Genomic DNA, 17938 nt, shown 5'->3' with positions numbered 1-17938 from the left:
TGTGTGTGTGTGTGTGGGTGGGTGGGTGTTTGTGGGTGAGGGGTCTGTGTCTGTGTCTGTGTCTGTGTCTGTGTGTACACGTTTGTGTATGTATATGCATGTATGTATGTATGTATATATATATATATAATATATATATGTGTATGAATATGCATATGCATATGCATATATATATATATATATTATACATATTTATGTAGGTGTGTGTGTGTGTGTGTGTGTGCGTGCAAGTGCATACACGCGTATATGTATATGTATATGTCTATATATATATATATATATGTGTGTGTGTATGTTATGTGTGTGTATGTATATATGTATGTATGTATATATGTATATGTATATATTGCTGAAGTTAGGCGTGATATTTCCGATGTACCGCATAAGTATGCCGCACGCCATCACTGGATAGTCCTTTTTTTTGTGTGAGCTTCTTCTTTTAAAGGTTTTTTGGATGAATGAGCTGGCTTGGTGATCCTGATCACATAACGTCTGAACCTTCTAATGTATGTTATTACAAAATGTCTGAACCTTCTATTGTATGTTTCGTATTTGAATCGCGCTAAATAGCTGTATTTTTGAGTTGTCAAAATAGACATCACAACGTCCCACCCCACTTTGTGAATCTACAAGTAAATTATGCATTGTGTGTTGGTGTATTCATTCGAAGCATAGACCGGTTATACTCATGTTTGATTCTTTGTGTGTATATTCCCAGGGTACTGTGAAGAGTGCATAAGGAAATCGGACGTCTGTGCCACCACTCGCTCAGTTATTGAGCCGACGCTCGTATACTCTTAGGCATTTCTCAAACAATAGCATCACAGCCAATACCGTAACCCATGTACAGGGTTATGGTTTAATATGCGCTTAGATAGAACATCAGACCTGCACAAAACATCATCGAGCGGCGGACAGTATCCGAACGTCACGGCACGATCGCATAAATTCACAGCCGATTCGCCGAAATTTAGTGCGGGTTTAGATAGAATAACAAGTGGTAGAATCAAGAGCGAAGACGATTCTCGCGGCAGGATAAGTCCGGATACGGACCAAAAAGCCAGAATTGAGCAGAGTGCCCAAATATCACGTGACGCACGTGCGTATAATACATCTACCATCATTTCGGAGGGGCTCTCGCATAAACGGAAGAGTAGAAGCCTTACATCCATGCAAAAACCAGGGAGTGGCAATAGTAGGTCCCCACTGCCGTTTGTTACAGAGCATGCGGAAGAAATCAGACAAAGAGAGCTGGCACTGAGTAGGAACCGAAGTACAGAAGGTCCGCTTGCCATACTGTCGCCGCGGGAGAGGGAACAAAGTGCGAACCGCTACATTCTCTTGGAACAAGACGAGCTTTTGGTATGTTGTGAGTTAGGTGACAGATTGTTATGATGCCTCGTCTGAGAATCTGCGAGTATTGACAGTTTATAATTCACGAAATTTCACGAATGGGTTAGACTTAATATGGCTCTTTCTCTCAGGTTATCAACTGATAAATTGCGGTTGTGTAGTTCAAATGAAAGTCTCCTGAGTTTATACAGTCGAATGAATACAATAGTCTCTTGGCGTGTTAGTGCGTGTTGAGTTACCTGCCACACTACGAAGACTGTTACCAGAAACCTCGCCCTGAAGAATTGAATATGACTCTGTTAAGTACTGCTTATTGCGTGACCGTGCACTTGTTTCCACAAGCTGTAGACACCATCAAGGACTAAATCTTCAGTTTTCACTTCTCAATACGTAATGGATCACAGGCACGTCAGAAGCAAGACCACCTGCGCCAACAAATGAGCATGATAGATCAGAACCAGGTACCACTGAAAGGATTAGGTATGGCAGCTGGATTAGGGAAGTCCGACCCAAACGAAGATGATCTGCGCGCACTTCCAGCTGTAAGTGGGAGACCCGCATACACCACACCCCCTATGAGTATACCTACGCGTGGGGGCGACAGAATAGATGAAAGTAACTTCGAGATGGAGAAGGCATGGCGCGAAAAGGAGCGTGAACGCGAACGCGCTCTTGACGGCCGAGAACGGGATCTGCCGCCCACAACACACAGACCAAGTGATGCCCCGCAACGTCCACGGGAGCGAGATGCGCTGTACCAAGGCAGGGAGGGTCTACACACGGACATCCACTCGCAGAGCTACGACGATCCCGCAAGCATGTTTAGAGAAGGCGAGTCGCGGTACTCCACCGCCTTCCAGCGCGCTGGCACAGAAGGCGGCGCGCGCGACATTGAGATGCGCATGACGGAGCGCGAGAGAGAGCGTGCGAGGGTCAGGCGGCGAAACGAGGAGGATCTGGAACGTGTGCGACTCACTGAACGCGACAGAGAGCGCGAGCGCGAAAGCCTGCGAGACCGCGTGAGCCTGAGTGAACGGGAACGGTTGGGGTTGAGCCTCACCGAGCGCGAACGCCTTGCGTCTAGCGACCGGGAGAGGGAGCGTGAGCGTGAACGGGAAAGAGACCGCGAACGGGACCGAGAACGAGACCGCATTCGCCAGCGAGGGTCGCGCAAAGACGAGGTGGCCGCGTGGGAGGCGATGCGTGATCGCGAGTGGGCTGACAGAGAGCGCGAGCGAGAGAGGGATCGCGCGCTGATGCCCATGGATGTGCTTATACCCGCATCAGCCTGGGAACGTGAGCGTGAGCGTGAGCGTGAACGTGAACGGGAGCGTGAACGGGAGCGGGAGCGAGATCGCGAACGGGAACGGGAACGAGAGCGCTTCTACTTCAATTCGCGGGGAAGTGCTGGGGCGCTGGGAGGGGACAGGATTGGCGGCCCGTCGAAGGAGGGTGCCAAGACGCAGTATCCGGACTACGAAATGCGAGAACAACAGAGATTGCGCGCCATTGCGGGGGTTGATCTTGCGCTGGGTGCTCCCCCGAAAAGCTTTCCGGCACCGGTAAGGTTCAGAGGTGGTGTTTGGAATGTACGCCTGTCGGCTATACTATGTTGATGCGTGTAAGGTAATCCTTTTTTCTTCTTTTTTTTTGGCGTATGTCGTCTTGTAGTGGGGCTCTGGGGCAGAGTATCGCAGATGTGATTGACACTGCTACGAGACGATAACCATGGTCATCTATGTGTTCATGGATCAGTTGATGTGTAGTATGTTTGATATATCAGCTACCATTGTGTGCGACACTGCTCCTTTTACTTTGAAACGTGAATATTCACATAGATTGCATTTTATTGTAGGTTAATGCTGAACATCCTGTTCCTTCTCTCTGCTTTCAGGGTACCATTGCGACTGAGAGCATCACCACCACGTCCACGTCTCTTCAAGATCTTCCTCAGGAGAAGGTGTTCAACGCACACGAATTGCGCGAACTCCGCGAGCGTGAACAGATGATGCGAAGGGATCCATCAGCCGGTAATCTAAGCAGAGCTTCAGAGGCTGCTAGTCTAGGTATGGGTTTTTGACATCCACCTTCATTGCACGATACAAGGTTTTTGAGCGTAGAGTCTGGTACTTGCAAGAGTTGAACTTTTCGCTTTCGACAATTGAACTTAGTCCGTATGTGTGTTTAGTTTCGATCAGCCACAAATAGGCGCCTTCGTAGTTCCCCCATGCCAAACTCCATTTATGCTCACTCGGTCTTTTCCGTACCGGTGTCCCTCACACAGGAATTACGGGATCGACATCAGCTTCGTATTCGCCCGGTAAACGTCTTTCGCTAGGCGTACATGATTATGATATCAGTGCCTTGAATATGCATGAGAGGTATGCACGCTCCCCCGCCGCGGGAGGGTCTTCGTCTGTCCCCACTGGTGATACGGGCCGCAGTTGGGGTGAAGATGGCTCAGAGCGCTACGGTAGCGGCGAACGAGGACCCGGCTTTACACATGTGCAGCCCCGCCAGGTCGAGCGCAGGACAAGTAATAAACGGGAATTCATGACCGATGGGTTGGATTCTGAGAGGAGACGTGGGGAAGCCTTTAGGTCACGGGGCCTGCAGGTGGGCCGAGATGCGAGCAACAAGCGCATGAGCGTGAGCAAACCCGGTATGGGGGGATCCTACCCCAACTGGGGTGGTGCGAATTGGCCCGAAAGTCAAGGCTTGGGACAGGTCCAGGGTACACCGGGAGAGTTTGCCTCGTCTGCAGATAAACCTACCGGGGAGGGATTGCGATTACTCACGCAGGCAATTAGCTATAGGAGCAATGACGACCCCAGTCATAGGGGAGTGGGGGCTGGACTGCCAGCAGCGAGTATGTGTTGTGAGCATGCGCTTGGTTGCAGATACCACAGATCTGCTCTCACGAAACTCAAGCGATGCTTGAGCTGTGTGTTTTAATCGTGGTGAGAGAATTGTGCGCGGGTATTATGTATCGTAGCGCTTATTTTCCGGTACACTGTCTTTAAACTGTTTCTGTTCTGTATGCTTGACAAACGTACATGTCTTTGCAACCTATGTTGGGATTTTCCGTATCGGCCCAACCCTTTTTAACCCTCTTTCTCCAATCTTCTGTACACGCCAGGTTACGACCCCGCTGCAAGAACACAACGTGTAAGTGTCATGCCATCTGCATCGCTGAAGCGAACCAGGGGCGAGCCTGGTGATGAGACTGTTAAACGTCAGGTGTGTATATAAGTTTATTATGCGCTGGAGGGGTGGCACCCTGCACGACTCTTCACCTTTTATTTGTCTGCGTGTATGGCCAAACATACTTTCCCTTTCCTCGACCTTAAGAAATGAGAGAAAGCCGGGGTGTATCGGCACACAGAGGGCATCTGCTCGCGCGTGCATCTCTGGCTGACTCCCCCATGTACTTAACAATACTTTTGATTTGGCAGGTCTGGGACACTGAAACTGGGGATCCGGTGACTGTGTGGCTGCCGCCACCACGGTACGATGCCGTGGTGGTGTGCCCGGTGGATTCATTGGTGTTCTCAGATCCTTTGCTTTTCCACGCACATTACATTGACACTCACGTGGGCCGCACGGGTATCAGCGGTCACAAGAAAGCATTTAATAAGGAAACCTCAAAGTGGGAGTGCAATTGGCCGGGTTGCCACGGGCCCAGGCAACAGGTAAGCTGTCTCGCTGTCTCTGATCGTGGGCTTAATTTCTTGCACGTCATGTGTTTGCGCGTATGTTTGCACGCCACTAAATGGTCTGTTCAAGGACTCATGCTATCACTCTATATCTCATTTTTAGGATGCGCACGGCAATGCGTCTCCGTTCGATTGCCCGCAACGCGTTGAAGGCTGCAAGGGTTACAGTGGGGGGAAGAAGGACAGTTTGGTGTCGCACATCCGGTCTCATCACACGCATCCGCCGTGTTTTGCTTGCCAGGTATGTGATGTGGAGATTGATGTTCGAACTTGAAGTCGTATATATTACACTTCAATTACTATCTGTAGTCTGTCTTGTTGCCTTCGAGTTTGCATGCAGCTAATTTTGCTCTACCGATCTTGATTATCTCGAGTTGTGACTTTCGCACGTATGCCCCGGGGTCAGCACACACAAGTGCAATAATTCTCACGCTTGTACTCATTCTGTGCATTCAATTTATATTTTAGGGTTTAGACGCGCAATCTATTATTTATTTCTTCACAACAGGGCCGCAGTAGCTTTATAATTGGAATATATACCGCGTATATGCCCATCATCATGCTCTGAGCACCTATGAAATCACAAATCACTATAACTTCCGCAAATTGGCACACACTCACACAGGTTTGCTTCAGCTATTTCAATTCGAAAGACCACCGCAAATGTGGTCGCCCACCAAAGCTGTGGGCGCTGGTGAAACCCGCGCGCTCTCGCGGTGTGCGGACGGGGGATACTCACCACGCACAAGCGCAGGCTGCCTTATCCGGGGTCATACACGCGAAGACCACTACATCGGATAGTAACGCGACTAGCGCACCCATACCCACCCCCACAAGTGGCGGAGGTTCTCAGGCCCAGGGACAGGCACACGAGGGCAGCAGCAGCACAAAGACAGGCATGGAACAGGGCAATAGCCTAACAGTCACGGGTGTGGGGGGTGCTGTGGATAATACAGACTTGCAGACCACTATGGCTAAGAACGATAGCTTCAACAATAGTGCAAGCCCCATGATGCGCATGAGTATACAGAGCTCGAGTTTACCAGACGATGAAACCGCGGGCACCAGGCTGTCGACCGGGCCGGCATCATTTGGTGAGAGTTTCAGGGCTCAGGCCCAGGCTCAGGCCCAGGCTCAGGCTCAGGCTCAGGCCCAGGCTCAGGCTCAGGCTCAGGCTCAGGCTCAGGCTCAGGCTCAGGCTCAAGCTCAAGCGCAAGCGCAAGCGCAAGCGCAAGCACGGGAAAAGGAAAGCGGGGGACAGCAAGTGGGTGGGCAAGTGTCTGTGCAGAAAGAAAACAGCGGAGAGACGGAAGTGGGCAAGGTGGTGCCATCGAAATCGAATGAGAATCCCGCTATTGATCCCGGCATGCGCATGGCGTTAGACGGCAGCCAGATTGGAGAGAATCTGTTTCCTATCGCGGAGCGAGAAGAGATGACGGAAGATCTCCTATACAACAGCAGTGCACTGCCGCCACAACCACAGCCACCAACCACGAGCAATCAGGAAACGGCGGACACCACACAAGTACTAACACGTGAAAGCGTGAGCAACATGTCCGTGGACCGAAGATCATCCGGAGAGGTTCCCGAGAGTCAAGATACCTTGGAAATAATCAAGGAGAACGGACCGGAAGATGATGGGGATACAATTATGGAGGAAAACCCGTAAATGCATGTCACCTGAGTGGTGAACGACTATTGTAAATTCTTCGCTGCTGCTAAGGTGATGATTCCCCATACGAGGTCTCGAAAGGTAAGCGGGCTTACACAGTAGCAGTACCGATACTGTGCAGAAGATACACTCATATTGGTAGCGGTATGCACGAGCTGGGGAGGATGCTGGTGCTGCCAGGTAGAATCGCAGCTGTCGATCGTACGTCTTGGCCGCTTCCTCAAATATTCTCGCACATGCGCTAACGACGACACACCTATATTGACAGTCATGGCCAATGCCAATGTAGCAGTCATTCTGTACTCTCACTGTACACCGGTTAATCTCCAATAGTTATTATTTAAACCGCCATATTAGAATGGCTGAGCCGGACTGCGATCAGCCAGGACTACATAGAAAAGCGGAGTGAAGATGTGTATTGCAGAGATTTCCCTGGGTGTCTACCTCGATTTTGGTGCCGATCTTTAACAAAGCACCACAGTGTGCATGCCACACCAGGTATATGCCTTTTATGAAACGTCGCTGTCACACGCATTCGATGTCTTCGTGTGAAGTGTTTCAGCCACGAGAGTGCTGCAATGCAGGAAGCGAGTCCGGCCTCCCAAATGCATTTGTATTGAAGAAGCCAGCACAATTACTATGTGGTTTTTGAGCCCCACGGTCGACAAGCCGTTCATGCTGGCCAACGTAATTGGGAATAATTAGACAGATCAGCTGTCGAAGAAAGTGCCTATCCCATCTTCATTCCGATCTATATTCCCCATCTCCTTGATAGGAGAAACAACAACAAAAATAATCTGTATGCAGACAAATTAGTAAGCCTATTAAATTAGGAACCCGAGATATGACGATGGCTGACCTGCATAATCTGTTGTACATAATCACTCAAGAACAGATTGCGCATCGATGGTCGAAACCAATGCACTAACAAGTGCATATATAACATCGAAGTCATAGTGCGCAAAATCAATCTGAGCCGAAATGTCGTTATGACATATTTATACATATACATAGTAGGGTCAGAAAATAAAAATATATAGAAGCAACCTCAGGCTTGGCCTATTGCCAGGTACCCAGCCTCGGATTGGGTGTTCAGTTTTTCTTAATGTGTTGACTGTCTATTAATGATTGTTGCACATTGTGCTGTCTATCTACTCCCGCCTGTGGACTATTTGCGTACTTCAGTGGAATAGGCTCATGTAGGAACTGAGGTGGCGTGGGCCACTTGGGCACTAGAAATGCATCCTGCTGTGCTTGACGCAACGACACTGGCGGAATTTGTCATCGAGTTTTTATTACACGATGGTATCATCAGTATGTATAAACCTCTCTATTTCCAGATTACTGACTCAGCCGTAGCATACGGACTAAAAAGCTGTCTGGCCGGTTTGCAATAGAAATGTATACCGGATGTGCCGGCAAATACGATGGTGGAGAACGGAGAGTTCAAGAGATCATTGAGGACCTGTAAAAATGCTTTGCTGACAGAGTCTTGCGTGTCACCAACCAGCCCCTTTACCATGCTCTCGGCATGCGTAGTACCCCATTTTAGATTTGTAGTTTGCCAGAAAGAGGCAGTGCGTGCAGCAGTGCACTACATCCTAGCCTGAGTGAAGTTGTTGCCACCGAACCTGTGATGTGGATTGTGCATGAAATGTATCAATGAAATGAAAAGTCACCTCAAGGCTCAAAATTGAACACAAGTAATCGAATATAAAGAACGGATTAAATTGCTGTATTCGCATAGCACATTTCCGGAGAACGTTACATACTTCTGAGGCGTGACACTCGCTGGTGTGCTCCCGGTGCCACCGAATCCACCTATTTCATTGGGAAGGGTAAGCATTAGTTCTGAGCACCGTAACATCGGGGTTGGCAAAAATATACTGAAGAGTTGAGTATCGTTGACTAACTGACTCCCACACACACTCTCGTATCAACAGACACCCACTGGGCTAAATCACGCAGAATTCGAACTTGGAGACGCCAACTGCACGGCTCGGTACTTACCACTGGAATTAGTTGCGAGAGCTCCGAAACCTCCGCCACTACCCCCCGCAGCAGCCGCGCCAAAGCCGCCGAAGCCTCCACCACCACCCGCTGGCTTTTGTGGTGTACTTCCGAAGGCACTCGCACTGCCAAACCCACCGCCACCACCACCAGCGCCCGCCCCAGCACCCGCAGAACTTGTGCCGAATGCACCAGCACCGAAGGCACTTGTGCCGCCGCCGCTGCCAAACGCGCCACTGCCTCCGCCAGTGCCAAATGCGTTGGCGCCGCCAGAGGTTCCGAAAGCGCTGGTGCCCCCGGACGATACAAAGGCACTGCTACCACCACCAGTCGCACCGAAGGCTCCCCCGCCGCTTGTGGTACCGAATGCGCTCGCACCAGTGCCACTGCCAGTGCCACTGCCAAAGCCGCCAGCACCAGTCGTTGCGGAAAAGCCGAACGCTCCCCCGGATACTGCTGGAGCGCCGCTGCCAAATGCCGACGCCGTGGTACCAGAACCCGCACTGCCGAATGCGCCGGTTGAAGCACCGAATGCTGAGCCTGCGCCGAACGCACTGCTGCCAAACCCTCTCCCACCGCCACTGGAGGGTTGTGTAGTTTGTCCAAACGCTCCGCCGGTAGTGGGGGCAGTGGGTTTGGCGGCTTGTGCAAAAGCACTGGCGCCGCTCGAGGCCCCAAATGCACCACCCGCGCCACTTTGAGCACTACCGAATGCACCCGTTGGGGTAGTTGTGCCATTGGCAGCGGACCCGCTGGCCGAGGAAGTGCCGAAGCCTGATGAGGTGGAACCGCTTCCAAAGGCGCCGGTATTAGTAGTAGAAGCACCGAAAGCGGACGAGCCAAAGCCTGTGCTGGGGGTGGCCGATTTGCCAAAGCCAAATCCGCTCGAGCTATTTGTGTTTGTTTCGGCTGTTTTTGTATCATCAAGACCCCCCAACGCCCCTGCCAATCCCGACGTCCCGAACGCTCCCCCGGTAGCACCGGTTGCGGGTGCGCCAAATACACTCGGTGTGGCCGAGACGGCCGGTTTCGTTGTATCAAACCCACCGGCAGCCGACATGCCTGCCGCCGGTGCGCCCTTTGCAAAGGGACTCGCTCCCGTAGACGTGCCGAAAGCAGTCGCGTTGCTTACCCCGAAAGCATTGGTACCCTTCGACGCCCCAAACCCTGATGTTGCAGCCGGTGGTGATGGCTCAGTGAGGGGGGTGTCGGATGGTTTACCAACCTTACCCGCGTCATCGGCTGCAGCAGCACTAAGACCAATACTCCCGAAGGCTGAGCCAGATGTGCCGTCTGTTGGTGCTTTTCCGAAAGCCCCACCAACTGCCTTAGGAGCACCGGTCGAGGTTTTACCAAACCCTCCACCAGCCACCTTAGAAGCGTCCGTAGTGGGCTTTCCAAACGTTGGGTTACCTGAACCACTGGCGGTTGATGCTGACCCTGCCGCCACCCCAGTGTCACTGGTTTGTTCAGCTTTCGCGGGCACTGTGAATGAGCCGAACGCTGAATCGTCTGATGGTGCGGCAATAAATTTACTTGCATTCAGTGCCCCAGATGTTGATTTATCTCCACCTAAGGAACCAAAGGCATCTTTCTTGGGGGGATGTGAGATGCTGAAACCTGTAGGAATATGGACCAGTGAGCATTGAGGATTTAGAATATGAAGTTAAAATGAAAGTAAGTTGTCATGAATCTCGTGAGCGACAATTAAGTAACAAAATGTCAACACCGACTTCTGAAACATCCAGAAGTCAGAAAACCAGATACATTTTGAGGACTTCAGAGGACAACACCTGACCATCCTGAGTGCGAATCTGTCTGGCGTTTATCATACTACAAATCTGAGATGTAACGCATCCTAGAGACACGACAAAGCTGCCATTAATAAGCATACTTTCGTACCTGTTGTCACAGTCGATCGCGGGATGTTCGGCAGACCACTCTTTTTCGTTGATATATTTGGCAAGTTGTCGTCGAAGTCTAACGTCGGAACATCCTCATCGGCATTTGCTTTGATACTTCCTACCGCATCATAGGTGTACAATTAGTAGACAGTATTGCTTGCGCGATGATTTGAAATTGGGTATCAAAATAAACATTCATTCTGATCATCAACAGTTCAAATAACTGGTAAATTATAATACTACACTAACAAGATTCCAAAATGAGATCAATAATGGAGATTAATCAAATACAGAATTTTCACGAGCAGAAGACCTGCGCTCCTCAGTCTCCCGAGTATCGAGTGTAGCGTGTATTCGACATATTGTTGAAAGCGCTCGGTATCTGAACACTTCTTACCTGCGGAAAACTTTTTCTTGGGGCTTTCCTGTAGCTCTGTGGTGTCAGGTGCAGTGGTAGGCGCAGTGAAAGAAGTAGGCTTCGATGGCACACCAGAACCGTCGGTTGCACCCGGTGCCATAGAAGTTTTGAAGAAAGACTCTCCCTTAGCCGCTGGTGGTTGCATACCAGCCTGCATACTGAATCCAGTGGACAGTGGTTTGGCGGGCGGTCTAGCCAAGGACGGGAAGGCAGATTGCGCTGTCATCCGCTGATTACCAGCCAAACCGGTACCGCACTTCTGAAGTGGTGCAGGTGCCGATGAGCTGGCAGTAGTGTTTGTGAAACTCTTCTCAGAGAAGAATGATGGGCCGGTGGGTGGGGCGGGTTTTCGAACAGGTATATGTGTTGCATTCGTATTATAGCCGCCTGCTGGTGTGCCTTGAGGAGGACTTCCTTGGCGGTTGTTGGTGGCGTGCATCTGAGGGGACGGGAGTGGAAGAGAGCCCGGCACATGCCTAGTCTTGCTGTCGATAGACGGCCTTTGCTCCACCCCTCCGCCGCTAGGCGGCCTGGAATCCGACACATTCTTCGGTGGCGGTGGTGATTTGTACGAGGATGTCTTGCTGATAACTATATTCTTCTCCCGTTCTGCCAGCAGTGACCCTAGCTTCTGCAAGCGATGGGCAGTTTCCTTTGCTCTACTGTTACTGGGAATCTTACAGCCGCTCAGAGCAAGATCGGATTCAGTAAGATCCGCAGCCACTCGCGCCGACGCCTGGTCGGCGCTCGGGTCTCTCAGTGACATCACTTTCGTGGCGGAGATAAGTTTGTGCATCTGTACTTCGATGTTGTTGAGCTGCATCTCTTTCCGTGCGATAGTGTCGTGTTGCGACTGGATGGTCTGGTATAGGCAGTCCTTTGCCGGGGCTTGGCGTCTTCGCGACCTTTTTGGGAACTTATTGTACTGGCCGCCGTTCTCAAGAGAATACAGCTTGGACTCCAAATCCCTCAGGAGAAGTTGTTGATCTTGAAACCGAGATAGTATGATCTCCCTCTCTCTCACCATGTCTGGGTCCAGGCCTCGATCACGGTTTGCAGTAATATATGTAGATGATTCCTGAATGCAGAAGGGATAATATGAAAACTTAGGTCGGTATAGGACGATAGCATCATTCGTGCGCATTTCTAACCTGCCAGATGCACCGACTCGGATATCTCAAGTGTGAAAAGTGCCTCCGCCCACAGACACATATACATACCAGTTTCTGCCGCCTAAGTTTCATTGTTTTGAGTTTCATTGTCATATCTTCCACATCTTCCTTGCACTTCACAGACCTCTCACTGAGCTGCTCCAGATCCTTCTTCACACCATCCAGCGTACCAGCTAGCTTGGTGGTGGACGCTTTCAAATCCTCCATCTCTGACTCGGGCACGGAATAATCTGGATAATGTATCGGCACAAGGCGGGAAGGTAAGCTCATATCAAAATAAAATTGCTTCGAAATTGTAGGATTTGTCATCTGTGAAGTAACCTATCGCCGCGTCACACACCCACAGAAGAACGCCACAAAATGAGAAAACCTGTGAGCCTACCTCGAATGCTGTTTGACAGCTTTGCCAGAATGGCCAAATCTTCGGTTTCGAATCGCGATACCAGCTCATTCAGCAGGTCTGTTGTTGACAGTAGTGGCGTTGAAGATCCTGAACTCTTGCTAGATGTGGCACTGCAGAAAACAGCCAGAAAAGAGTAACAAGGTAAGTCCAAGTTCAAAATCGCAACGAAGACAAATGCAACACGGGACAGCCCGATAACAATCCTTTCGAATACGAACTAGGGAATCGAGAAAACAGCTTACTCTGTGGGCAGCTTGACAGGCTGGGGTGGTAGTAATGGTTTGCTCGGAATCTGTTGAGGTTGCTGCTCCTGTTGCTCGTGAGATGGTACCTGAGTGATACAAAAGCATAAAGCTTCAGAACTGCATGGGCACACGGTATATACCAGTGCAGACAACTTAAATAAAGAACTGCAAGTGAATTAGCCGCAGGATACTGCTCACCTCCGCACCCTTCGTCTGAGATTCGCCATCTCCATCTGTTGAAGCCTTCCTTGGGTCGCTGACGATGCCTTGTGCGGCATCCGTATTGCCAGTCGCAGTAGAAGTTGAACTCTCACCAGCCTTGTATTGGCCCTCTTTCAACGGGGGAAATACATCGAACGCCGATATCGCGTTATCCGAATTTGACGCACGCGTGTTAGTAGATTGTATAGGTTGTGGACTAGATGATGGCTTCTTGGCTTCATTATTTATGAGTCTAAATGCCGACTGCTTCTGACCCGATGACGTATTTTGGGCTTCATCCGTGGCACCAATAGATTTACCAAGTACCGGCCGCTGATTCTGGATGCCGAAAGCCGATGGAATTGGACCAGCTCCTAATTTCTGGGCCTCCCGCGTTGTCTCACTTATGACTCCAAATGCCGAAGTTTTAGGATCATACAAACTTTTCGGAGACTCTTTTGTGGCCTCGCTTTTAAATCCAGATGCCGTTGGTTTCTGACCAAACAACCCTTTCGCCGTCTGCTCCGTGGTCGCACTGATGCTTCCAAATGCTGATGGTTTCTGACTGACGATAGATGTTTGAGTTGCCAATGGGCCCTCATTCTTGGCTCCAAACGCCGATGAAGCGAACAAGCCTTTTGGGGCTACCTTCGAGGACTCCGTCTGAATGCCAGATGCCGACGAGGGCTGAGCAAAGAAAGTGGTCTTGGCAGGCTCGGTGGCCTCACTTTTGACACCAAAAGGAGAAGAACCCTGACTAAATACATTGGGCAACGGACTAAATGCTGACTTGTTGGTATCCATCGACGACTGATTAAACCCTCCGAACCCGCCAGCAGCGCTTTGATTTGTGCTTCCTTGTGAGGCTTGATATTTAGCTTCAGCTTCGCCATCGCCATTCGCGCTAACGCTTCCATCTCTATCATCCTCCTCATACTCCCCGTCGCGTTCTGCGGGATCGCTGTGAGAATCTTCATACCCTGACTCCGAATCATCCAAATGTGGCGCCTCACTTCCGGGATCATCGTCGGCAGGTGCGGCGAATTTTTCAGCAGCCTTCGTCCCATCGAAAATACCTGCACCCCCGGTCTTACTCTTCGTATCGCCGAATGAAGTTTTCTCAGTGTCGAGTGTAATTGTTTGATTGCTGGGTTCAGTCCCCTGTGATATCTGACCGAATAGAGTGCTTGACAGTCCCGTACCGAACCCACCAAAGGGGTGCGCCTGTCCGCCGGTAGACTGCCCGAATGCCGTGGCTTGACCATTAGAAGTGGTAGTTTTGTTTCCAAAAGCGCTGGCTTGGCTAAACCGTGTGGGCTGACTGCCAACCGGTGGCCCAGATGCAGCAGACTTGTTGCCCATGGCGGATTTTGGGGCGCCAAAAGCGCTTGTTTCACCGCCAGATGCAGTGGACGTGGCTCCAAACGCGGTCTTTGAAGCTCCAAAGGCACCTTTCACTGGCTCACCTGTTGCGGCAGACCCGTGGCTAAAAGGATTAGCTTGGCTGAAAGCGTTTGACTGACCCCCGAATGCGGTTGCTTGACTGGTGGCCTGTGTTCCAAACGCATTGGGTGTACCACCGAATGCCGTAGTCCCTGTCCCAAAAGCTGACTGTAGGCCACCGAAAGGTGACGGACCTTTGTTCGCTTTTTCAATTGTATCGGCGGTAGCAAAACTGAAGCTCTGCGATGTGGCTCCGAATAATTGATTGACTGCTGCTTTGGTGGATTCGTCATGTTTCAAATTGGAAAATTCTGGTTTCTTTTTCCCAAAACCTGTCCCGGCGACGGATTTTTGATCACTTCCGTCATATGTATCCGTGTCCTCTGCTGATGACTGTGCCTCGTCTCTGATTGACACAGCCCTGGGGGGCTCTTCATCATCTGGCAAACAATAGAAACCCCGATTTGAAATTTAGATCAGAATCGTGCGAAAACGATAGGGATGTGTTATAGTATCGCCGAAACAAACGCAATTCGCATACAGCAAACAATACTACATTTGGAGAATGAACACGAAATCATTAAAATTGCAGGGATACGAGGGATGGCGTACATTCGATTATAGTTTTACCAATACGAGGTGCTTCAGGATTCGCACACAATCACTACTGATAAATTAGCTGTCTTGCACTTACCCAAATTGAGTAGAAGTGGGAGTACGTCCAGCGACGGAAGCTGCTTGTGGGCTTTCATGAAGGGGTGCTGGGTATCGGATTGCGTGTTCGCTATTGTCCATGACGTGAGCACACAGTCGGAGGAATACACCAGCAGATGTGGCTGAGGAGGTATGGGATCATCCTGGCCCCTGAGAAGTACAGACTCTGTGCTGCTGTAATCCACCGCCAACCCCATGACGTAAGTGTCCTCGTCCTCTTCAATTTCCGAAAGTGCCGCTTGTGGTCGGCCCGTCTCTTCAAAGATGATCAGCTCCCATCTGTTTTCAGTATTTTTGAACCAGTACGCAAGCGACCTGTCATTGCACGCGCTCATAACCACGATATTCCATTCAGGTATGCTGGTTATAATTATATTGTTTGTTTTGTCCACTTCTTGGCAAAATGTATCGTTGTTGCAATACATCACACTAGCATCCGCGTCGTAGATCCCACAAAACACAGCATCGTCGTCACCTTCGACAGTGTCAAACGACACCGCGTAGCTACCCGCCTGGACGGCAACGATACAAACTAGTACACGTGGCAACCGCAGATCCTCCTCCAGTTCATTCTCATCGATCAAACTTTCCACAGACCACTTGAGTTGTAAGTCTGAGCTATACATTGAGACACCGCCTTTCTCGTTCCCTATCAAAACTTCCGTACCATCGAACGACCACCCGGCCGCAGTGACAACTGCAGTAGTATAACGAGTGTCGCAAAAATAAAACGTCGTCAGTTAGAACGACATGATTATCCAGACAAGTTTTGTACTGGGCAATACTATGCAAGTCGTTGTAAAGTCGCTTTGAAATATCAGCAAAGATACCAATGACAAAATCAGACCGACTCCTAACTGATTTCTTCAACCCTGAAAGTTTGCTTAAAGCGCATTGGTTTGGTGTTCGCCATTTGAATAATGCAGTCTGAAGTATATATATTAAATCAGGTTTTTGTAAACTTCGAGGCACTGGCCAAATCAAACTCGACGTAGACAATACATCCTGCTATACATTAAACGACTCTACCTGTGTCTCCAGTGGAGAAGAGTGGTTCTCTGATGCTAACCGTGATATTCCATATCTCAACCCAACCACGCCACCAAGCCACCAATAGCAGATCGGGATTTTTAGGGTGAAACTCGATGGATTTGAGTTCTTCGTCCTCTTGACATCCGAGCTGATTATAGTAGAGTAGATTAGTAGTTTAACAATGACTGATTTGAACCTCCCGGACAGTGCACCAATAGCATGCATGCACCACCATCTCCAAACCCTAAATCCTAAACCCACCAATAGCATGCATGCATCACCATCTCTTAAGATTTTTGGCCGATAAATTAAACCAAATCGCGTGTAGCACTATCGTTCATTAGCTGGCCCGCACAGACTCGCACAGACTGTTCGATGTATATACTGTACTGACTTGCGCATTTTAATACTCATCATTTGATATACGGCTGGAACATCATCGTACAGAGAAAGCAAAAAGGGCAACATACTTCATCATAATCTTCTAAATTTCTAATATCATAGATAGAGACGGAATCGATCGTAGCTATAGCAAATCTCAGTTCATCGCTGTTGAGTGATGCGGATACCACACCCTCAACAGCGACCCATGATGGCGTGTCATTCAGCCCCTTGACGTAGAACCCTGCAAACGGCACGGTTGAAAAACGGTTCAAATAGTGCACAAGTGTCGATTATTATTCAATTTGTTTACTCAAATCCGCCAATCGCTGTTGACTATGACAACAACATTCCAATTCCAAGAGATGAGAGAGAGATATTTTCCTATGGTCGCTGCACAGAACGCATGCCCGAAAGTGCATGACATATACACACCCCGTTAGGACTCGTAAACACGTATACAAGGGTGTGATCAGGTGCGGTATGATGGTACAATCGCTCGACGAGACTTGAATCAAATACCACGGACCCCCATTCGTTGAGATACATTCTTGGAGACTTCCCGCATTTCGGTGGAACATCCAGTTTCTCAAGGAGTTAGTACATTTTCTGCATAACACAGGTTATAAAAAACATACCATCAAAACAGGTCAGAATGGAGTAGCCGTATATTTTGGAGTGTAGTAGGAGATTTGTGTATTCCTCTTTGGCGTATTGCTTTTCCTCTCCGGACTCTTGTGGCTGGAAGGGCAGTGCATCTATATCCCGCGAGCACTCGATTGGCTGGATAACAATAACAGTGATACATTGTCAGGCCATTGTACTATAAGCAAGCATCTCTAGAGACGGTATGATCATGAAGCCTGCCCGTGATTCAAATTTCGCAGACAATACAAGGATCCTGTATGTAGCAATGGACATGTCCGTACTAGCATGCGTCCTGCTAGAGCGCAGGCATCAGTACGCACATAGCTCCATGTAATCCTATATGCGCGTAGTATTCACTCGAGTGCTTTGCGGCTATGAGTCCGTATGCAACTTTGCGCTACACATAGACACCTCGAGTCGGTGTCCAAATCAAACTGTGGAACTAATGACGAGGTAATCATGACTAAACCCCAAATTGGAAATCTATCCAGAGTCCTCACGATGACAAGAACACCCACATACAAAACGCAGGTTCTTCACAAAGAAATCGTATAGAAGTACGCTCCCCTATGTCTACGTATATAATTTTGATATACATGTATGTATAATAATATATAATAATATAT

General features: G+C 49.5%; 2 protein-coding genes across 2 annotated transcripts; one reads left to right on the top strand and one right to left on the bottom strand.

Annotated features, from left to right (window-relative positions):
* Positions 1 to 864: 864 nt before the first annotated feature.
* On the top strand, positions 865 to 7785 carry SARC_05023 (hypothetical protein; the record flags this gene model as incomplete). The annotated part of the gene is made up of 8 exons (XM_014301132.1): positions 865 to 1362; positions 1758 to 2915; positions 3248 to 3419; positions 3638 to 4222; positions 4493 to 4593; positions 4809 to 5045; positions 5173 to 5310; positions 5695 to 7785. The coding sequence occupies 8 exons, from the start codon at positions 865 to 867 to the stop codon at positions 6736 to 6738; spliced, it is 3933 nt and encodes a 1310-aa protein (XP_014156607.1). The 3' UTR covers positions 6739 to 7785.
* A 180-nt stretch (positions 7786 to 7965) lies between these two features.
* On the bottom strand, positions 7966 to 17447 carry SARC_05022 (hypothetical protein; the record flags this gene model as incomplete). Its single annotated transcript, XM_014301131.1, has 13 exons — positions 7966 to 8372; positions 8514 to 8562; positions 8752 to 10371; positions 10654 to 10773; positions 11053 to 12151; positions 12294 to 12475; positions 12628 to 12758; positions 12891 to 12979; positions 13092 to 14977; positions 15232 to 15948; positions 16281 to 16431; positions 16754 to 16908; positions 17303 to 17447. Coding segments are annotated over 13 exons (6381 nt in total), but the record flags the coding sequence as incomplete, so codon positions are not given.
* Between the last annotated feature and the right edge of the window lie 491 nt (positions 17448 to 17938).

This window comes from Sphaeroforma arctica, assembly GCF_001186125.1.
Source record: "Sphaeroforma arctica JP610 unplaced genomic scaffold supercont1.305, whole genome shotgun sequence".
Lineage (NCBI taxonomy): Eukaryota > Ichthyosporea > Ichthyophonida > Sphaeroforma > Sphaeroforma arctica.
Note: the sequence above shows the minus strand (reverse complement) of the source record. Positions and strands in the feature narration are given on the sequence as shown.